Source organism: Varroa destructor, unplaced genomic scaffold (assembly GCF_002443255.2).
Source record: "Varroa destructor unplaced genomic scaffold, Vdes_3.0 BEIS01000004.1, whole genome shotgun sequence".
In the NCBI taxonomy this organism is placed as follows: Eukaryota; Metazoa; Arthropoda; class Arachnida; order Mesostigmata; family Varroidae; genus Varroa; species Varroa destructor.
The window spans coordinates 22,954,992-22,979,320 of NW_019211457.1; the positions used below are offsets into that span (position 1 = coordinate 22,954,992).

Here is a 24,329-nt window from a genome sequence, read left to right on the forward strand (position 1 = left end):
CACTCACCTCAAATGGGTTTTCTATTTATACGGCACGTAGTTATTGTTTCGGCTATGGCTACTGCTCCTGTTACGCTTTCACTTTTATTACTTTTGCTTTAGCGAATTGTGACAGTCTAGCCCAGGTCCTATCTGGACTTCCTATCGCTGAGCTATCTTAGCTATTTTTGCGGATCCCATCGGAGAATTGCACGAAGCCGAATGGAAGGATTCTCTGGAAAGACGTCTCTAAAAATTGAATGCGAGAATCGAGTTGCTGAGTTCCGCAGTTTGTCGTGAAATGAGAACAAGTAAATGACTAACACGAAGATGAGCATTTATGGCGCTCGGAGTTTCGAGAACACATTAAACACCCAATTCATCATGGCATCAGGCAAACGAACCGAAAAGACAGGCTGGCGACTTTCACAACTGTCTTTTCTTCGACTTGATTTTGGTCCGAAACTCCCAGGCGGCTTACTATAGCGACCACAGTAAGGAACGGTGGTCACGTTTTGACGAGTAAGCGTTCTGTCTACTGGAGACCGCGAAGCCTCCCAGTCTGCTCTTGTTCCCATGGTCCTCGGCTCCTTGGCCTGGTGGCCCGTCAGGCCTGCAGGCCTACAAACAACCCGCCGCTTAACTTACTTTTTCCACTAGCCGATGTCTGAGCCGAAAGCGAAAGGAACAGGCGGCTTCTCGTCACCCAGTTTCAGTCAGAATAGTATTTTTTCCTTGTCACAGGGCCTCCTATGGCCTCCTAGCCATGGTTTATTGGTACTCCTTTCTCATTTGCTGCTGCTGCAGCCACCGTTAGCCCTAGTTGTTGGCTGCAAATTGTGCAGCTACCACCGCCTGTACAGCCCCACTAAGACGTTTCTTTTATTACTACATTATTAACAAGCCGCACGCCGGGTAGGTAACAGCGGCGGCTGTCGACTTATTCCCGTCGCCACTGCAGCGGCAGTCTTGATCCTGCGTTCGAATGTGCGTGTGTGTGTGAATTTTCGAAGTTGCTCCTTCCCACTTCACAAAGTTCAGACTATTCGGATTCTTCAAGCAACGTTTCTATATTCGACCGTTTTCTACCCGTCTGTCCACCTGATAGCCCCAGCTTCCCTGAAAAATTTCACACTGTACCCTTTCGAAGCTACCACATAAAGGTGAAAAAAGTGGACTAGTAGCAGAGTTCTCTACAAGTCCTGGCTACCTCGTCTATTGTAAACTTGCCTCCACCCCACACCATGCGTCCTGTACTACACTGCGTATATTAAGCGCAAATTACTACAGTTAGTTACGATACCAATGCAAACTGACAGAATACACTCGTATCATCGTCCGCAGTCGACGACACGTGTCTGGCTCTGTAGATGCCACACCTCGTCATCTCCTATAGCATTATATATAATATCGGCAATGGGCAATCGCAAAATTCTGTTTATTATGGGGCGTTAAGTACACTGTATGAACATCTGCTTCGTATTGGTTATTTTATTTAGTGATACGAAAAATGTTTGTTAAAGTTGCGTTTTTATCATATATTTGTTAATATACACACATGAGTTTATTTATAAATTTAAGTTTAAAAGCTTTTAGAAGATACCTGTATCCTTTCTAAACTAAATGTCTAAGGTATAAGTGAGCAGGCCTCTAATTAGAGAAGAAGACCCACCATGTGGACAACTTGAACTTTTTTTCAAAAGTCTAAGTGCTAAAATTACAATATAGTTATATGGTAGAGAAGTCTCACAACGTACCTCTAATAAAGAAACATTAATATGCAGCATTTTCTACTATTTATTCATTTACATTTCTGACACTATTTACAGTAATATAGCGGGCATATAAGTCAGATTCTCTTACTAAAAGTAGGATCAATATGTTTGAAAGCATCGGATTGACCCACAATAAAGCAGTTTCATTTGAATTGTTTATTTTCTAGATTGTCGGCCTAGTTTTTATGGCCCACAAACTGGATTGTAGCAAAATCTTAATATGAAGGCAAAATTTCGAATGCTAGGACACTTAGACTAACGGCTAACTAGGTCATATTGTAAACTTCGTTAACACATATAATTCCAGAGTTGTAAAAAACGATGGCCCTAAAGCTTCCTGCGAGCCTTCCCTACTACGTCTAAATAAGCTATTCTGAGCAATAGGCTTATATCGATAAAGAATGATTACCTGAACTATTATTTATAGATTATTATCAATAGAATTTTGATCACTGGGATCAGTGAAAGCGACGACACCGGTCTTCGGATGAGTTGCAGTACGCTGCAATTGCAGAATTTTTTCGAAACATACAGCGTAGCGTATCAAGTAAAAATTAACATATACTTGGTTGGTGTGCGTTCGCTATGCATCGTACGAATTGACGTCAAGGAGCCTGAATTAGGCCGACCTGCGCGGCAAACAATGTGGACAGACGCAATGCAAGAGTGTTAATGGCAACTTAACAAAAACAGTATCGTGATGATGAAAGGAGTCATTTGGCAATTGGGAGGTGTTCGCAATTTGCAAAGTATGACTTCCATGAATCTAAAACGCTTTCCGATTCCAATGAATACCGGCAACTCATAGGTGTAAACCTAGTAAACAGAAAAGTTTATTGTGTCTACAGATTTGCTAGACAAGAGATCCTACCACTATTGCGTTTGTATCAGGATCTTGCCCAATAGCACGAGATGCTGCAGTTCATTAGAGCTAATAGATTGATTTTGTTATACGTAATTCGTTTACAGCAATAAGAATATTATAGTCACGCAATCAATTAATATAAAAATACACTGGCACAAAGTAGCAAGGATAGATATAATTGTCTAAGAAGCCCCTGCGCTTCCTTTGATTTGCCTATATTAGTACTGAGCTACTTCTCATTGTCAGCTTCGGATTAGGGTTCAGCACTTATATATACAGCATACAAAGTAGTGCTAGCCTTACGCAAGCAATAACGTCAAGAGAAAGGTTTCGTTTATGATAGGATCTACTTATAATACATCGAGAACAACATAATTGCCCAAGGGACAATGATTTTTGTTTACTTATCTTCAACGCTTCCTGTTTCCGTGCCCGGAAACGTCTCTCCAATATAGCATCAAGAGCTTGCTTCTACTTAAAGGTCTAGCCGCGGCTTCTCCAACCGACCTATGAAGCGGCATGACAATCTTATGTCGTAATGGTTAGTTTTCGGCACAGAAATTTGAATCAGCTATGTTTACATGAGACATAACAACGAAACTACTTTAATATTAAACTTTAGATTAATGTGCTTTTAAGTTCAAGCACATTGTATCGCCCCTTTCTCGCTAGGAGAAAGTTTATGGTTCGAAAAAGCAGGCATAATTAAAAAAAATATATACAAAAAGCGAAAACGCCTTTTGTCTAGTGACAAAGGCTAGACAGACGGTGTGTGAATTCAGCCCTATATTTATCATCGCAAACGTATTTAGAGTTAGGAATCCGTGGCAGCTAAATACGCAACGTATGCCATCAAAACAACGCCTCTCGTCAAATCGCTCTTTATAAGCAAACCTTAATGGCCAGGGTGATTTTTGATCCAACTGTCGACCGTATCGCAGTTGTACTCTGGAGGTATGCATCGATAGGACAATCGTACAGGCAGGCACCGTCCAATTTGAAATGAGAACGCTGAAGCGTAGCTTTCAAAGTGAATTATGATATCTCGACTTATGCTATGCCTTTACTGCGTATCAGTGTTTCAAGAAGCAAAACTAGGCGTCTTCGACAGGGCACAGTTTATTTGTTTTTTGCTTCTCCTCTTTGACACTCCCCAGTAACGAGGACAAGAACATGTCTGTTATGTAAAGATAAATTGTTTAGCGAGTTGGTGACTTCCACTATCCTTTAATAACAAAACGTTCGTTTACAGTGAAACGAAAAACAGCGACAGCGATGTAGATGGACGAAGCTTAAAACTACGCCTTCAGTCATGTACGCATATCTCATAGTGTACTATGATGTTTTTGAGCGCAATGCATAGAAGTTAGCTTAAGTACACGTTTTCAGTTATCAAAATTAAATAGGTTCGTGAATACCACGTGGAGTTATAGCAGAGTGGCTGCTCGTCTATTCAATCTACATAGACAGATGTCCGGCAATCTACAGCAGATGTTCAAAAATCGAGTCTTAAGGGTCAGATTATGTACGAGTGAGGTCCCGAATATACGTTGCAGGTGGCCAATTACTGTGTTTATGAAGACAGGTGTTCAGTGTGAAATTGGGAGCTCATTGGGCTAGTAATATCGAAAATGACGAGCCTGTCGTTACAACACGTGAGCATTTTCGCGGGGAGTACAGAGTGGTCATGTAATCGGTAACCAAGCAGCCACACAAGACCGCAAAAAGGCATACAGCAAGGTTTTGGAGCGCCTTCGCGCGTTAAGATCCCGGAAATATACCTAGATTAGATTATATTAGCCTTTTACGCCCGAAAAAAAACCGTTGATGCCATACGACTACGAGGCATATCCGCCTATATATGGAAAACCTATTACCTCGTCACCCGAAGGTGAAGTCAAAAAGAACCTTCAAAGTAGAAACGGCACTCGGACGGAGATGTGGGAAAACAATGTCATCAGTTAGACAATATAATAATACTGTTTGGTAGGTTTCATGCGCAATAAGGGATATTCAGGGGCAACAAGACTGAATTATAGAGCTGTGGAAAAACAAAAATTGTTCGGAAAGCCCGTTTGTTGAATATAAGTATGTCTTTGTTAATATGTTGTAAGCACGTTGCTACATAAAGGACCTCTTTGTGAACTGCAGTCATCGACGTCAAAACGCTGGTCGCAGGTCCCCAAAGGTAGGAACGGAGGAGGTCTTTGAGTAAAACGTTCAATATAACGGACGCCGCGAAGTACAAACGGAGAGATCGAGAATCTCCGGTTGCAGTTCGAATGATGGCACTGCTGAAGTTCGGAGAATTAATGAAGTGTCGGAATCAGTTTTTTTTTTGTATCAATTTTAATATAATAATCTTTGCTTTTATAATCAACATTCGTACGCATATATTTGTGATAAACTGTAACAGTATGGTGCCACGGCGTTTGTTGTTGTTGTTAATATTGAGCCTATGCTTTAACTTTAAGCCAGCTAGTACGCACATAGTTCGCTGGGAATATGCCGTACTGTCATTGTGTTTCTTTACCTACCAGAAATGCTATGAACACGGCCGATGGCAGAGTTGTCTATCCTATTACTACACCAAGATTTCTCCCTTTTTTTCTTATTGTCTCAACTTCTCGTTTATTCTCCTCTAGTATCCTATTTTCTAGAGCTAATTTTACTGGCCGCAATCTGCTGTCTTAGCCCCCATGAAGTGTAGCATTGTTTGTGCTCGCTGTTCACTTAGCTAAGGCCACCACCCCTAATGACGACGGAAGTCACACGAAGTACCAGTTTATCCTTACTGTCCGGTATAGCCGCTGTTATTGTCGTTCGTCCCCGCCTGCCCCGCAGCATATGCTGCATCCTTCATAAAGGTGGCAAATAATTAACAAATTACCATGCGCGCAATCGCTTGCATTTGCAGCGCTACTTGAGAGCCTGGACAGGGCGTTGTACGTGCCTAGTTTCGCGTTGTGTGTGTATAAGGGTAGATATGGGAAAAGGGCACTTCGTCATTCTCGGTCCCTTTCCCTAATAGGAGATTTAACTGTTTACGAACGAATGAGGCTTTGTTCACCTTTTCTCTCCACTCCTCTTACGTGCTTACGTTACCTAGCAATCATAAGATCAGCTGCGTGTAACAGCGAAGATATAGAGTCGAGAACTGCTTCATATAATGGCTGGACACCATTGCACCGTTCTTGAAATTGTGTCTCCCTGTAGACTAGATGCCCCAGACGCGTTCAGGTACTTGATTGCGTCGCCCGTGTCAGTCAGCCTGCTGGACTAGGCCAAGCATACTCGGAGGCCGTAACTACAATAATCACAGTGCTAATAACGCACGATTGGCTATACGATTGGTAAAAATTGACGGAACGAACCACTGTAACTACTACTACGAGTGCATATAATGGCACGCACTTGAATAGGCCTCTTTTTACCCTAGAACGCGAAGTGAAGTTGACCACCGCCTTGTGAGGATCACGATAGTGGTGACAGAACACCTAGTTGCTAAGACCTCATCATAAAACCCTTGAGGTCAAGCTTGGAGCAAATGGCTCTTCGCAATCACATATTCCGACATGATGTGCAAGAGCACCCTAGCAAACATAGCTATTTCTGCGTGTACTTGCAAGTCGCCGTTATGAGTCACTGCATATATTTGAACGAATGCACACCTCATCTATTTCCTTGAGAATGGTTTGTTGTTCTCCTGAGGGAAGAAATAAGAAATCGGGAGATTCGTAAAAACGCATCATACGAATTAGCATATAAAAAGTGACATATAACGTTGTGAACCGGCCTTCGTATACATAGAATAGATTCATTCGGCATTCATTCATTTAACCATTGAGAAGCTGCGTACCATTTCTTTCTGTGCCCATTCTAAAGATGTTCCCTTCCCTACAGGGACGCGGATCATACGGGCCTGGTTGTTCGATACGCAGAGGAAGATACTCAACATGCCTTACATCCCCTCCATCCCTGCAAACACCTAGAGCTTATCTGTTCTTTTAGCTGTACATAGGATACGACCTGTCACAAAACACCCATCCAGCCATCACAGACACGGACGAGCGAGAGACATTGGGCATGTTTATGTAGTTACGTGGATGCAACGATCGTTCCGCCGGCAGTGGGTGACCTTATTCTAGTAGATATGTCTTTATTGCAATACAGTGAAAAGTAGGAGTTTTCATCATTATAGTCGCGATAATAAGCTATACGTAGCAGTTTTACCGCTGCCTTATCAGCTTTACCACATGTGCGTTCGTCTGTTCCTACCGAAAACATTATTCATTGTACGGGGGGTTTCGTACCGATGCAACAAATGTTGACCTCTATTTCTCCATCATGTCGTGTGCCTGCTTGTTTCGATAGGTATCATTTTCGTATCGCTCGTTGCCGCCTCTGCTCCCCGATGCAGCCTATTGACCAGAGGTTTGACTCATCGCTGGTATTATTCCTAAGTAGTTAAAAACTTCCTACATGGAAAATTATTCATTACAATCCAGATTCGACCATCACCGAACGTCTGGGTTTGTGTGCAATACCCAAACAAAGCTTATAAAGCTCTTTTCTCGCTACCGAGAAAAGAAGATATCATGAGTCTTTCTTCTAAACAAAGTTTACTCTACAAAATGGCTTCCTTTGTGAATGAATCGTATTGGATGGAAGTACGGGACAGCGAAACATGTTTTCCCCACGTCATCCTTGCATTTCGGTTATATTCGATCTAGCAATATTATATTATTAGGTAACGCGGTTACTATATGTTTGCAGTATCCAAAGCCTACGCCACCCTTGACACTTGTAAATAGTGCGCATATACACTAAAAGTATTACTATATACAGGGCAACTATATGACATAGTTGTATATCTTTTTGTATGCTTATTGTTGACTGAAAGCAAGGCCAAATGCAGTTGTTGAATGAACGGGCAGTCAGTTAAGGCCATCTTATGCGCACGCGGGAGAGAAGCACTTACCTGTTGCTCTTCTTTTTACCGTCGCCTTTACACTAACAGGCTTTCTTGTTAGCTCTGACGCGTGTCGCTGCGTCTTATAGGTGAATCAATGCGATAAATTTCTCTACCGCTTACAAGAACTACGCCTGCTGATCGTTTCTCTGCTACCGCCGTCAGCTAGTGCAGCTGTAAACAAAAAACAACTAACTCCGGTTAGTAACGCAAACGTAAGTTGCTTTTGACGGTTGGCCGAGGGTAGTTTTCGTTAACGACCCGTCAAGGCATTGATTTGGCGAGACAAATATGGAAGCTGCGTGCGGTCAAAGACGGATTAGCTTCCATTCTCAGAACGTAAATGACTGGCTTCAACAGTGATGATAAACAAAATGTTTACGTTATCAGCTTCGTGAGAAAGTGAGGCTATTCAACAAGCTATAGGCTTCTTCGGCGCTTGTAGCGGTTGCTTATATTCCTGCCATCGTGTCGACGTTGTATTTGTAACATAATATGATTAGTAATAATGCTTACAGCGGTCAATTGAGTTTCTGCAGTTGGTTTTTTAAATTTAGATTTTTTAACATTATCATATCGCCATAGAAACAGCAAAAAAGCACTTTTTATAGCACCGGTCATTGTGATGGAGGACGGTTGAGGTTGGTATGCAAAAAGGGTCAGTAAGATTAGTATTAAATATACTACCTGTAGTAAAATTTTGATTAATTTTATGACAGCGAATCTGAACTCGTCTCTACTGATTACCGATTTATGTTTTTTGAGCACCAATTGGGAATACGTCATAGGACTCGGATAGGACATCAGACGAGACAGAAACGATTTCAAAGAAAGCAGAACTGACTATAATTTTCTTCGATAATGAGTGAGGATAATAAAAAATATACTCTGCGATTGCGACAAAATTTTAAATAAAAATGACTAACAGGATATTGTGAAATTTATAGTCATAGCAATTACTTGTACAAGGCGACCTAATTACGTAGTTTGCTTTGTACTGCGTTCTGTATTGCATAGGTTGGTCTGCCAGAGGTAGGAATACCTTTTTTAGTTTGGTAGCTGATATTAGCGTGGCGAATGAGATGATATATATTCTGGAATACAAATGGTCGCATAAGAAATGTTACTCTTGCAAATAATTAAGATATAGGTGTATAACGTCGTGTATAAGGTCGAAAACGACTATTGCAGTAGAACACTGTAAAATCGCCAAGTTCTGAAGGGAAAGTTCTGAAGAAATACTCTTAAATTTAAGTTTCACCAGACTGTTGCAAAGCAGGAAGGCTCACAGAAGTTTGTTGCGGGATTGCTTTATAACATACTTAATCAGGAGGTGTCATCATGACACAAACAGTCAGGTTAATTAGGTCAAGCTAAAGCTAAAAGGCCAACGTACATTTTGTAGGTGTCCTGAATAAACTCAGTTTGTACGTTCGTTGACACCGAATTTTTGTGTTCATTTTTAAAGTTCCGCCACGCGACCAGAACTTACTAAGGTGTTTAAGTATTTCGAATTTTACGCCCGATACCGCCGTTAAACACTCCATTATACAGCTAGTTCTCGGCATAAAATAAATACTGTCCACGTCTGAATTCCCACCCAGCTCTGAAATCAGCACGGAAGTATGTTACCACAAAGCGATCAGGGGGCAGACCATAGAGAAATTCGATATTATGTAGCAGACAGCTTGGGCCTCTATCGGACCAACTACAGCTTTCAACAGGAAGTGTCATTAATGAATAGTAACGGTACTTGGCTTGCCGCATTTCAGTTCATTCCCTAACGGCTAACGAATAACTACTATGAGGAGATTCAGACTCGGTGCAGATCGGTTAGTTCGACTCAATATGCGGTGATTTTTCGAAGGCCATTTGCTTTGATCAGAGTACAGTGTCGGCCCTTATAATCCTCGTACGGGTTAATATCAGGCCCTAGATGATGAATATTCACGTATGTATTAGGGCTAACTCTAACGAGAACGAGTCTAAAAACTTCTACATCGAGATCCTTATCAGATTCGTTGAGCTACATAATCTGATTGTTTTTTATTGTTGTCTGGCTAGCTTACTCCATTTCGTGTTACATAGTTCGAATCAGATGTACTTCGGAATTAAGTGAACATAACCGAAGCCGTAAACGTAGCGTTTTTCTAATCTGGCGAGTGTTTTATAAAACACGACTTTGCAGTTTCTATAGTTTTTTATAGTAAAAGATAAAATCCATTCAATCAGGGAGACATTTACATGTAGACCCATAGCTTTCGAGCTGTTATGGATACCTAGATAAAAACAGCCGGCAGCATTGTGCAGCGTCCTACGAATAAGGCGAACCCTAATAGACACAATTTTTAGATCTCTAACGTTTAATGGTTTTCATCGGAAACTGTGGCTGGAGATTACTTTGTTCTATTAATATGGGCGCCATCCTTGGGACAGTTTCATCCAAAGTAGCTTTATAACTCTGTAAGTACTTTGTGTCCTTTTACTATTTGCCAGTTTAACAGGCAACGCCATCGTATCGCAAAAACGTACATCCTTTGACAAAAAAAGACTGGAGAAATATCTCGGACGGCCGGCCGGCTCTTCTGAAGCGCACCGTTTCAGGCCGCTCCGTTAATTTGTTTTCATCTCGTCGTGAAGCCATGATAAACTCTATTGCAGTTGCCTATTCCTCCGCCTACCTAGGATATGCAAATTCACCTGTATATTTACAATTCAACACACCAAATGCATGTTATTGTTAAATAATAACTGAGCAAAGTGCCCCTATGTCAAGAAATGCATTTATATTTCATTATTAACGCAATTAAGAACATATCTGGACGGTATAAATGTGTATCTCTAAAAGTATGTTGATTGAAGAACGTGCGCCCCTTCTCCCCAACCGGGCAAATTTACGGCAGGCATTGGCAGACCAGTTCATGTTTCGGCCAAGGCTTCTTTGGCGACCGATTATTTAATAGATTTTCTAAACACATGGACCATATCCATTAAAGCACATGGCCCACGTGAGTAAAGCAAAAATATGTTCTAGACGCTTTTATGTCATAAATCAACAACGAAATTGCTCACAAGCGATTTGATGCGAAACCGAAACGTAGTGGCAGTTATGGGTCTTCATGGGGTGAAGCAACTCTCTTCTTACACTATAAATATATGAAAAGCCGATTTCGAACTTGGTCCATAGACATGCTGTATCAAGTGACACCCCTTAAGTTAATTGCCTGTTAACTCGACCGACGTGCAAAACGACCGTCAAACAAGAGGACGCTATTACGATGAGCTACTGATACCTATTACCATAGCATATATACTTAGATGATTCTTGAAATTGACTTCAAATATACGTCCGTAAAGCATTCGGTAAGACAATATGCGTCTGTGTCGTATTGAAGCGGTCCTGGCTTGGCTTGAGTTATCAGCATAGAAAGTAAGCCCCAGCTGGTGATACAATGTTTTTAGACGACACGTTTGGGAGCGCATCGTTCGAGGATGCCATCCCAGCGTAGCTGCTGTCGTCACTATACGATTCGTTATAATATATTGAGTGATCTGGGTTTCGATACGGTATCCCATCGACATTCCAAAGCGAAAACGAAAGAGGTTCTCGACGAAGTCTCAACCAGACATACCTCAATGTTGCTGTGATTCAGCTACGAAACGTTTACTGAAGCGTCGTCGATAGCCAACGCCGCCCCTTTGGTCTTAGCACCTTCAGATCGCTAGTCGTTTGTCCAGGATCCAAATAGAGACGGGCCTGCACTGAGCGGCTAAAAGAGAACCGACATAGGCTTTATCCGGCTAACTAGAAACATGAAACAAAATACGATGTACGTTTATACCTTACACTTGATAATAGTTGACGTTTACTAGAAGACTTCATCTATTCGCACCCATATCAGGGCGGTGAGGCTTTGACACTGACGTACTCTACTAGCGGCCAGGCGCGATCTTTACCTGTCAGTGTGTCAATGTTGATACATTAATGAGCAGGATGAAAGCAGCACTTCATAGAAAACGTAAATAAGTTCTTACCACATAAACGACCATGTTTTTTCAACGACAAGCGGTATCAGTAGCCGTTATAATAATAAGTCATACTTTTTGTATCATTTTTAGTAAACGTAATAGTTGACGGTTTTTCAGTCGACCATGAACAACAAACAATGCTAGAACCATAGATACAATGCAAGCCCACTGTGATCTCGGCCAAACCCCACAGAAAACTTCTAATCAAAATCAAGATATCATGTTTTTTTTTTTTTTTTTTTATCATTTTTTCTCAGATCAAATGGACTTTGGCTAAGCGCCAAAGTAACGTGAGTACAGTGGTACAAAGCAGTAAATTTTGAGTAAACCGTTTGAGAAACACTTTAAAAAAGACAAACCGATATTTAAGATAATGAACAAATGTGTTGTATTTTCAAATCAAAACAGAAAAAAAACCATTGTTACAAGGTACATTACCGAAGTAGAAAGAAACAGAGAGACCTCCATTCTGTTTTATAATGGACGGTCTATCCAGAGGACGCTTTCTTTGTTTACAGAAAAAGACTTCATGCTCGTTGATATTAAAACCGTAGGCCTCTGACTACGCGTATTCGGCCTTACATTATTGCATGAAATTAATATCAGATAGTTATAGGGCGTTCTGCCAGTAATACTTTATAATTAGCTGACTGAGTTTTAGATTTAGTTTTAAATAGAGAGATTTAGAGGTAAGCAGCTCTGTTGTCAAATGGCATTCCCTGGTAGTTAAGGTTACTGAGATTTGAATTATAAGCCTCGATCAGCGTGCCCGTTTTGTACGCAGCCATAATTATCGGTCTAAAAAAAACCTATTAAAAAACAATTTGGTCTACTAATCGAGTTGCTAGACGGCGACCAGTGATCATACCAATTATCAGTGTCGATTCTCTAGATAAGTACAAAAGATGGTTCAATATACTTTTATTCAGTTTAGAGCAGATTCCTGCTCTTTATCATAATGGATATAGGTAATTCCATTATGGAACACCAGAACTGTGGTGCGATCAGGAACGTTTGTTTGGCCGCGTCTGAATGACAGGTACGTGGTGGATACCTTGGTCGTTGACCGTAAATGCATTATATAACCAAACCATGCATTATATAACCAGGGAGTTTAAGGCGTGATAGGTTTCCTAAATGAGGTTAGGAAGTTAAGTGGTGCTTGCTTATTCAAGAAGACATTATTGTTAGAAGACTATACAGGCTAGAGAGGCGTAATACCGCACTGGGCTGGTACTTTTGTAGCGAAATGACTCGCATTATATGACGTAACCATATATTACTTATTCCGTGCCTGTTTTACACTCTGCCTATATTTGCTTGATTGAACATCGGTTTTGTTATCTCACAAGTGAGCGATTTCGTAACGACATAAGTATAGTATACTATAAAAGCAGCATATACGTCGAGCTGGAATAATTAGTAAAGAAGGCTTTACATATTTCTTAAATATTCGTTCAAAAATATCACATACTTTAACGATTACCTTTTTTTTAGTTAGCCATAAACATGTCTTAAAATGTTTCATGAATGTCATGTTAGACTCTACGTAGTCTTGGTAAAGCTAAAGCTTCTCGACGCCAAGACCCGGATACCCGATCCGGAACACCAGTAGCTTAGGTTTGTTTTTAATGTTCTTTTTCTGTTTATATATTCGCTGTTTGTTTTCTTCTACAGGAGATGTCTGGTTTTTGCAGATTCGTTGTCGAGCTCGAAACTTTAGGTGAAGAAAAGCCTGTTCCATACGTAATGTATTCAGCCTTTTGGCGAGGTTGAATAGCTGCCCAAGCAGCATGATATTTTTGTGCCGGGTACATTAAAGCCTCCAATGGAGAGAATTGGTTTGTGATTGGAACTAGGGGATGTAGCCCGCTTGATAGGGATCACTTAAAAATACCTTGAAAGGAATCGGCTATTATACAATTTGTAAGTTGCATTTACACGATCATGGGTAAACACTTCGGATCTATGAATTTCACTTGAAAATTAAGAGTTTGACTGCCCTATGATCCAAAGAAACATCACAAAGAAATACGGCTTTTGATTGCTTTTCAACGTCGTGCTCGGCATAGCGCGATACGCGGCCATTGTAACATATTTCTATGTGTAATTCCCACCGATGATAAGAGCTGTTGTCACCACGTTCCCACAGAAGTATTAGTAGCTACCCGCCCAAGCCCAGATTTAGACCCGATCTTTGTCCCAAAAGGTGACGATTTGCGTTCGGCGGAACTGGAAGCATCTTGGGGAGACTGGGAAATATTTGAGAAGAATAAAACGGTCAACAGAGATTTGTGTATGACCGAGTAGCATTGAAACAACCCCTTCTTCATAATAGTGCAAGATCCTATATGGATGGTTCTTTCACCTTTACTAGAATCTCCAGACCTCGATCATGAAGATTATCACATTTTTTAATGCGATATTTTTTAATAATTAGCGAATGAAATTGTGGTTCTGCATTTGACATTAAAGGGACAAACACTTAAATCCTGGCTAGCTAGAGGAGTTCTTTAATATCAGAGCTAAAAATATCTAGGGAAAAAAAATAAGTAAATTGGTTGACGGACGAGAAAATATTGTAAACGAACACATAATCCGTTGATAGAATTCGGGTAGAAAGTTGTTTATAAACAATAAAATGAATCAGGTTCGAGCGTAACATGTATGTAAGGTAAAGCAAGAGTCTCCTGACCGTTAAAGTTTTCATTTCGCACCTGTGTAAGTATCAGGAGATACGTGAATTACTCGCATAAGGACCAGATTTAACTGTACAACACATTTATAACAAACAACCCTATTCCTATAACATTAGGCTGTTACAAGTGAATTCGGCAAACTCTTGAATTAGTTGAACTAGAACGATGACGTTTTAATATATGTCGGAGGTACTCTTTTTTAATTTTGATATAGTTGTCCTAGTGCTTTAGCAGTTTCTGGATAGCCATATACCTACCATTCGCGTTCTCCTGTGTAATATATCCATCTACGCTTTCTCGAAGTCAGTGTATGTTTGCTCTGTACCCCGTACCCACTCAAAGTTGGATCGGTAGAATAAACGGACCGAAAGCGCTGTTAGTTATTCTTTTACTCGATCCAGGACGTAATTGGGGGATGGCAATAAGGTCTGGCGTTGTTGTCAAGTAATCGGATTGTGTGATTTTGATGACCGTGCTAATAATCCATAAGTCTTTTCAGGAAGTCAAGATGGCGGACTGCGTTTATTATTTCATTTTCGACGAGTATTTCATAGCAGCAGATGTCCCAGATGTCCGAACGTAGTCGACACGGCCACCGAAACCGATTTTTCTCCAGGAAGATGCCATTATTTTGCTCGGTATTGTTTCGTCTGGCCGTAAAGACTGAATTATGCCTCATCTATGGTGCGCGTACGCTCTAGGCGGCCTCTTACTAATTATAGTCCCGCAAGTCACACGTATTCGTTTTTGAAACGTTTACACTATTTCATTTAAGGCTCCCTTGGCTAATATTTTTACCAATATCTTTAATAGTATCAGTGAATTTACTCACCACTGTAGCGTTCAAAAGACAAAAACTTGATTATTAAGTACTAATATTCCAGAGTAAAATATATTTCTCTTTCCGCGCTTTTTTCTCAAGTAAACTTAATCGATTTTTATTTACAAATTGCTAGAAGATTGTGAAGTATATTTCAGCTGAATAGCGGCGCGTTTTTTAAATGTTGTTAAATATATATATATATATATATATGTATATATATAAATATATTTCTATATATACATATAATTTCTATATATATATATATAAATATATGTATACTACAGGGTATTTTGGTATTACTTAATAAAGCTATTTTAATGATCACAACAGTCACATGTTGCGTTTAAATATATGTTAACGTTATGACCTTGTAACATAATAATATAAAGCCGTAGAAATGGTACTGGAGAGTGTGCGCTACAATTGAGCACCGTTTTTATATAGCAGAAATTATCGCACTGTTTCCTCTTTTAACAGATGTGAAATAAAGACTACCTAAGTTCTGAAAAACTTTTTTAAGCGTCCTAGAGCTTTTTGCCCCACCCTAAATATGTAGCACGACTTGATACGAAGACGTAAAACATTATGCTAGCTAGATACATCTATGCATCCCGCTAATAGCTAAGATTGTAGCGAGGTTTGTACAATATGCTGATTTTGCATGTTCGAACCTGGACATACTAAACATTTTTACAGTGATTTTTCTTGTAAGAAGATATCTTTACAATAAGCACAAAAAAAAAATGAGGAAAAGCCGGAGGCAATCGCATATGAGGGTCGTATAGCTACGAGGCGCGCGCACTGCTTCCGCAATAGTGAAGTTCTCCGAAGACATAGCCACTAAGGCATTGCAGGTGAAGGGTTGGCTAGGACAATTGTTTTTATGTGCAGCTACGTTGGCAGTGACGGAAACGTTTATGGATGCTGATAGTTAGAACTTGCCAAAAATTATTTAGAACCTACCAAAAAAGCTATTTCGTTGTTGTACTAATGAGGTTCGCGGTTGATGCACACACGAAAATGAGCGAAAACCGAATACTATCATCGGGTGTACTTTAGTTTTAGCACACAACACATTAGTACTTCATTGTAGGTTTTTTCTTTGCTAAGGAGCGATTATGTGTATGCCTGTTTGTGCCTGCGTACAAAACAAAGTTTTCAAAGCTAACTATATAGAGGAAAAACAGGTTCCCAGAAGTAGCGACTAAACATGCAGACCATGCCAAAAAAACAGCCGTCATTTCCCAATGCCGGTTAACCGCTGGATTATAGACACGTATATAAAAATATACATAAATTAAAATTTGTAAAGATTTCCGTTATTTTTGTTCTAACATACGCATGCACAGCCCCTTTACGACAACATTGTATAATAAGAAGCACCCCGCTTGTACGTTTGTTGTTGACAATATATTTTCAGTTTGATCAAGTACTGTTCGGAGCATCAGAAATCAGACGTTCTAGTAAACGGCATGCCACAGTCAGAAAACCCGTTTAAGGAAAGCAAGTCCTGCGTCATTGTATAGCTACGCGTCGCCGCTGCCTTTTTGCACAGTCTCGTTTGGGCAGGCAACGCTGTTATCGTCCAAGAGATGGCAAAGCAGATATCCGGCAGATCCAGGTCCATGACCACTACCATCAACAACGGGCTCTTGTCTACCAATCGCCGTCAACGCTTTTTTATGATCGCCTTAGAGCATGCCATATGTCAATCGATCTTTCCCCGCAGTTTTACCGATCCCGGTGATAGATGTGTATTTTTCTCTAGGGACGAATAAAAGAAACAAAAGACAAAGGTGCTAACAGGCGCGTCTATCACATCACGAAGAGAAACACTGCGTGGGAATGAACGAGTAAGAAAAAGGTACGTATGTCTACGTGTAGATCAAGAGTGTGTGTTATGAGGTTAACTACGATAATTTAGTAGTCTAATAGCGGCATGAGTGCAATCGATTGATGTCGTGTTAAGAGGAAGTATATAGATTCAACTATACATACAGCTGTTGAAATTGCATTTTTTTTATAAACTTGCGAAGGTGGCGCAAGGCAAGCAATAGAACCCGGTTTGTGAGTGCTATGATGACTTTGTATAGTTTACTATAATGGGAACGACAGCAATTGACGGTTGCCCATTGCTCGAGTTCCAAGTTCAACAAAAAGGTGTAACATCAGGTATAAGACTACAGCCTGTCACAAAAGTTTTAGAACCAGACTGGAAAGTTTCCATGTATAAACATGCGCGTCGTTTATGACGACTCTAGCAGAATAAACAGGCTGAACATATATAGAGATATCAAAACACGTTTGTTAGAGGTTTAACGCCAGTCAAATAAAGTTTCTTTGTGCATAGAGGTTCCCAGCTCTCAGCTTTCACTGCGCGAGCTGAACACACAATTTCTACCAGTCTCCAATCACATTTGAGTCCGTGTTAGTAACCCACAATGGGAACGGGCATTTCATGGGTTACACGTTTAACTTCTATGCGATCGTATCTAAATCAGTAATACGAGATCAAAGATTGCGGTGATCGCGATAAGGTAAAGATGGTTCCATGATAACGAGTGTAGAAAACTTCATTCCGAAGTTAAACGTTGGAAGCGAAATAAAGCCGTCGAACTTCTCTGGTGTGTGCTACCGCAGAAAGAGACCGGGTCATTTGTAATTAAAGCAAGTACGTCGTATCCATCAACATGCATTGCTCGTATTAATATAGAATTTTGTTGGGCAGATAGCATTAAGTGGGGCGTGCGTTTCACATTCACACCGTCATGGATATTACAAACAGGCAGAGGCGCGCCTCTAAACAGACATGCTTTCTAGAATAGTATCACTGTAGCTGAAGAACATTTCATATCGAAAACGCTGAAATTTAATCGGAAGGTAAATACAAATAACGCAAAGTCACTACTGCATATATACAGATTCCGTAAAGGTAAACAGCTAGAGCAATGAAAAAAGGAAATGGACAAAAACTGAAATAACTGTTATGGTCAGAATAAACAAACACTAATAATAGACTTGTTATGTGTTAATACAGAGGGGCACGCAGGACGTCTCATAGCAACGATTCGTAACAAGTCATAGGAATTTCCAGTTATTATTATTATACCTATTATCGGATTTGTTATCTTGGCAGAACTGCCCCAAAGAAGCAATTTAACAAAAATATGCAAAAGGGGTTCAACATCGCCAACGAGAATGCAAGACGATCAAATAGAAGAATTGTTATTAAAGTCAATGCAAAGTCATGGCATGCTTACGCACACTAAACCTACATATATTAAGCGTCTTGCACGACAGCACGGTATTGTTTACGCGCCAGAGTATCTGGGCGTACCATAGTCATAATGGAAGACGTCTGCGTGTACGGCAGCAGAAGACGCCAATGGCCTGTAACAAACTCCCATAGGGCTTGATTTGGTGCCACAATAGCAACGTAATACTTAATACCTGCAAAAGTCAAGTAAAGAAATTTGAGGACGCGGAAAGCTAAACACGATATAAACTTAATTATAGACTCCCCGTTATAACTTCGTGGGTAATGTATTTATCTTCTAATCTAAGGGACACGTTGTTGTTTAAGTTCGAACCCAGGACATAGTTCTTATCGCCCTGAGGGCCAGTTGTCGGGTGGAATGCCTAACGGCGATACTGGACGTAAAAGCTCTAAACAATTAAGGAGGCCAGGAGTAAAAATTCGTATCCGTACCTACAGATATCTTCGAATGATTCTATAACTAGGACAGGGCTTTAAAGCAGCTTAGGACAAAAGCAAGCATTGCAATAGCTCACCTTCGCAAACATACAAAAACTTGCACCGGCCACTCTACCCGCATTGGTTATATTGTCAATTGTAATAAACTACTTAATATTATTTCTCAAAACGCTCCTTTCGGCCTGTTACTGATGCTTTTTTAAATAATAACGAGACGAACTGTTTAAGACTTGTTCTAGGTTTACTGCGAAGTTGATCACATGCATCTACAGCGAACAGCACAAAAAAGAACAGAAAGGCAAAAAGAATCGATTCCGAAATTCGCTGGAACAATATATATATATATATATATATATATGCGACTTATATGGTTCCTTATATCAGCATGCAGGAGACTGCAACCAATATCTGTTCCACCCTCCTATACAGCATTCACGGTGGTTTACTAGTTGAATAACGGAGCACATGACTAGCTAGCTAGGGCGTTTCCCATGCTACCAGCGGTAAGGGGGTCCAACTAATCGACCGTTTATCAACGGTCATCGTCCTTCTATTTCCCTCAGTGTTCTTCTGAGTGATGGAGTCTTCTAGCGTTTGGTCGGCCATCACCCCGCGTAGGAACGCCTCTAACTAGCAAGCTCAATTGTCCCTTGTACGTATTCTTTCCTGTGTGAGTATGTGTTTTTGTGTGCATCTAAACGGGGGATAAAGTCTTCTGTGTGGAATCATATAAGTCCTTGGCAAAGTAGCTCACTTATGCGGTTAATAGTGGTGCCGTTGCAATGCTCCTTTTTGGTGAGGTGTTCCGTCTTGGGGATTCGCCGCTCGCGTGTTTGACTTGGGTGGACGGCAAAGCGAGGTGTGAGGATGTTAGCCTGCGATGGCACTTACAGAAACGGATGGCGATGCAGTCCCGCAGGAAGGCTAGCCCTCGATATCGAAATGAAACTGGTTGAGCCTCACCGTTGGTCTGATGCATTCGCGGGAACGTACGTAGCACGCGCATCTTTCGGGAAACTTCCTTTGCTTTCTAATTTAACTAGAAGCTCATTTTTGTAGGACACAACATTGTTTCTGTAGAGACACCGGCCCATGACGTCGGCCTGAGGCGAGCGTCTGGCTGTTGGTGCCATTGCTAGATGTTTCGCTGCCGTCGAAGTCGATGTGCCATGAGTGTATGGCGGAAGACATGCAATAAAAAGGGACCATTTTTAGGATGATGATTTTTTAATAGGCTGTTAGTGCTAAGAAAAAAACGTTTTCTGTTGGTCAGTATAAATCGCATAAATGAATTGTTCAAATGGACGCGACGCAGGCATGCCATCAGTACGAAAACACACAAGATCAAAAGGGAATCTATAAAGTGTATGTAGAACATACCCATATTTCGTTATGATCTCCGCAGTAACTTAAAGGCATTTAGATGAGAACGGTAGGCGCAGTTTGCTGGTTCAAATCGTTACCATACCACGAGCAACTGCTGTCGGTAAAATTGGGCTATCCTATGTGGGACTAATCATAATTTGGCTGTCTCAGAGCTGCGATTCCGTTATACGATAGCATAGGAATACAATGTGGCGCAACGAGTGAACGAGAAATTTTTGAACACCGATCGTCAGTAACGTCTTATAAGCTGTAGCTCACGCTATGCAGGACTACGTTCGGAAAAATACGTAATAAATTTGGGTGCGAAACAGACCATTGGAAGTAATACACGCGTCGCACATTCGAAGTTGGTCAACAGGATTAGCTATCGATCTACGAAAAATCCCAGTAAAACAGGTCACATGTGAAAAGTAGCACCATGTAAAATGAGTGCATGCACATTTACAGCTTGTTTTTTATAATTAAAACGGATTTTCGTCGTTTTATCATTAGCACAACATTTTTCGGTAATAATAATAGAAACTGGACAAATGTAAAGGTGTAGTGTACCGCGGGTCGTCTACCAGTGTTAGTTTCAATTGACTCGCATTATTGAAATAGGTCGACTGGCATCTCTGTGGTTCCAAAGTAATTCACCCCAAATTAAATAAGAGATTACTACAACAATTACTGCCTCAGGTATTCAGCCAAATAGATTTATTTTGGCTAACCTTTTCCCTATATCTTTCGTTGTCCACTGACTTATCGAGATATTCGTCATGTATTCGCTGATTCATAAATTAAATGACAGCTTGCTATCAGGTCAAGTGGTCTTTTGTCTCGGTCATTCTCTCTCTTGACCCCTTCGTTGACACCTCCATATCATCATAATACAGCTCCTGGTTGCTGCCTCGAGGCATAACAAATCCGATACGGGGCACTAGACTTTCTACCACCGCTAGTCTCGTTCGTTTGCAGTGGTTCTTAAGGTTCTCCTTAGAGGCACGGTTCAATGAGCCTCCTGCTGCTGCCTCTGCTGTTTCCGGTCAAAAGGACAGAGGATAGATAGATAGATCGATCGCCTCCACGCTGTCGGATTTGAGCTGTGATTATGCCTTGGCCAAGCTGCGACACCTGCCGATAGGCTGGATGGGCAAGCGCATGCTATTGGTGAGGTGCAAAAGAGCTCGTACGGGGAGCATTCAGTGCCTGGTAGCTTTGGTAAGCTAGTTGATTATTCGGCCTGTTTCTGTAAGAATAAATTTCACCTGTGCCATATTTTCGTTATGTATTCACTCTAAATGACTTGTTCGTAATATAAAATTGTCATGTTTCTCCTATTAATTAGATAAGATGACACTTTTTGTACTTATTACCTAGCTGACAAGACGCCAATTAAAGGGATGTATAAAAAGAAAACTATGGTTTTAAAAATGACGACGTGCAATCGTATTGAAGTAAGTGACGGTCTAAGTACTGCATGACTCGATGTAAAAGTAAAGATAACTCGAAAAAAGTTTGTAACATTTTGTATAAAGAAATAACAAGAACGGCCAAAAAAAGACTGTTGATAGTGTATGAAACCAAGTAGCTACCGTTAATCGATCTTCACCTGATCGTTTGCTTTTCTTTTCTATCTTCTAGGTGTTGGGCTATTTACTAGATTTGGCAATTCCGAACAAAAAAGCCGATATAGGCACTAATAATAACTTTCTTCATGCCCGTCATCAGATTCATCATACACGGTAACAGCACAGTAGTGGTAGACGCGACGGCTCTCGCTGGGATGAGGGGCTTCCGGCTTAACGGCTCACCTACCCAATACCTGGGTGCAACTTGGGTGCATCGACAATCAGACGCGTTAGAACATAAAAATCATGACACGTTAGCTGTCATAAAACGAAAGCGCAAAAGATGAAAGCAAAGCGCTTACGGCGTTTATATTTAGTTGCAGACGAGTCGATGGAGTGGATGGAAGATGTGAGCTATCGGGGAATGAACTAGAAATAAACGAAGCTCTACGGGTCCGTAAAAAATCATGTGGCAGGTCTAAATTTTAAAGAGATGGGCGGCATATTTAAAAGGACTAACCGAGAAGCAGGATTGTCAGACCGAGAAACATGACTCACGACGTAAGACACAGGAAAACGAACCAAAAAATGTGACGCCACTAATGCAATGACTCCGCCTTGTACGAGCTAAATAATGAAACGAAAAAAACGGGCAGAGAACGCATGATACGGGTAAGCAGACACAAGAGATGACATGACTGAGCGAAACGAATAGTACAGGATACATGAAAAATAGGTATTCGCAGTCGTTCAAGACGTTCGAAGGTCTAAGCTGTTGTTCCGAATGATATAAACCGTCAGGTGTGAGATCTGCATGCTTGTGCATGACGCGCATGTTCTATGGCCGAAAGCTTGTTAATGCAAAACGTCCAACGTAAAATCGTCAACCTGATAAGCAAATGTGAAGATAAAGCGATTCGTGAAGAGTTGGATGGACGAAAGATCTGGGCTGCGGAAAAGGACAGAAAGATTGTGAGAAATTGTCCCAACATGGACAAACCTCATACTAATCGTAGCTAATACATTGCAGAAAAATAGAAATCTGAAAAAAAAACAAGCGAAAACTAAAATGACTGATGAATATCGTTACAAATGCCGTACGTTAATAATGGAAAAACAAACAAACAAACATTTACATATATATATATACATATATATATATATATATATATATATATATATATATATATGGAATACTCATAGTTGATCTAGACGAAGAAAAAGTGAACGGTGAAAAAAGTCACTGCCTTGAAAAATCCCTACAGCCTTTTGCTGGTACTTGTGGTCTGTATTCCGTAATGATCATAAAGATTGTGGAAATGATGCTAATCGCATAATTATAATAATGTTCAGGGTAGTAGGAATAACGGTAAGCAAGTTAGAGTGCGCGCGACCTGAACAAGCTAAGAACCCGATCAAATCAATGTCTTAGTGATTTACCTAACAAGATGCCACTCTGTGCACTAGCTTCAGACTGGAGACAAATGGTAATAGCCTGAATGACGACAAGGCCCACGCGACACGGGTTAGCTTTTTTATACACCTAAACATACACATGGCACGCAATAATAAACAATAAAACAAATAACAATAATAAACGAACAAACAGATTCATGCCTGCAGTGAATAGTATATATATATACACGGCGTCGACTATATTTATGTGGTACTATCATGCCAGCAAAAGTGTCACAGGAAATAAAGAATATGCTGTTATTGTCATCGAACGCTGTATTGACTTGACGGAAATAATCACTAAAATTAGGTAGACGCAAGCTAGAATGAAATGAGGAGGATCGTCTTCGAGCGTTTTGCTGCAGGGAATATGAACGTTTCAATATTACAAGTGGTCGCGAAGGGACTAGGTAGAAAGCTGGACGTCCACACCGTTGAATTCAGCTAAAGCTATCGCATTTGCATGATGTCGAACTTGCAAAAAGAAGGTTGAGATACGGAAGTAGGGCATTTATGAAACAATTATGAGTAGGCAACCAGATGAGGCCTCTGCGGGGTTAGTCCTTCTTTCTTGAAGTGGCGGCCTCCAACGAATACTCATGAGGCTTCTGTGGGGGTTAGTCCTTCTTTCTTGAAGTGGCGACCTCCACCGAATACTCGGTTTGGACGACCCAATGCAGGATGGCACCTTAAACTTTTCGGCATTCTAGGAGATCTCCTTCTGGAAGCATAGAATTATTTCTTATTATCGCGAACCTTAACATCGGTAGCAGTTTTGATAAAAGTTACTACCGGTCCAACAATAGCTTATGCTAGGTACGAACGGGTGTAAGTAGCCTGGAAATATAGATAGACGACGTCAAAGGCTTGCTACTAGATGCTTATTAGTTGCCGGCTGTATAGCTAAGAAGTGCGCACAGATGGAGATCAAAAATAGCGAGCGACCTTTTCTGTCGATGTTTGTTCAATGCTTGCTGGCTTTGTTGTGTACGAGAAAGGACCCCTGCTTTCGTCAAGCCTGTAGAGTTTCCATAACTTGAAACTACAGCTTAATTCAGTTTTTACGCCGCTCTTATTGCTG

At 40.7% G+C, this 24,329-nt stretch overlaps 1 protein-coding gene across 4 annotated transcripts in view; it reads left to right on the forward strand.

Moving 5' to 3' along the window:
- LOC111250307 (uncharacterized) overlaps positions 1-23,515 on the forward strand; it is a 54,543-nt gene extending 31,028 nt beyond the window's left edge. For 2 of the 4 annotated variants that reach the window (XR_015326326.1, XR_015326327.1), the window contains 2 exons: positions 16,563-17,006; positions 21,867-23,515. Coding sequence is in view for 1 of the 4 variants with exons in the window: in XM_086986987.1 (XP_086843113.1) it covers positions 6,523-6,640 (118 nt within the window). In the remaining 3 variants the exon portion in view is untranslated. Of the gene's footprint in view, positions 1-6,522; positions 9,032-16,562; positions 17,007-21,200; positions 21,444-21,866 lie in introns of those variants that run through there. The other 2 variants (XR_015326328.1, XM_086986987.1) reach the window with 2 other exon arrangements.
- Positions 23,516-24,329: the final 814 nt, after the last annotated feature.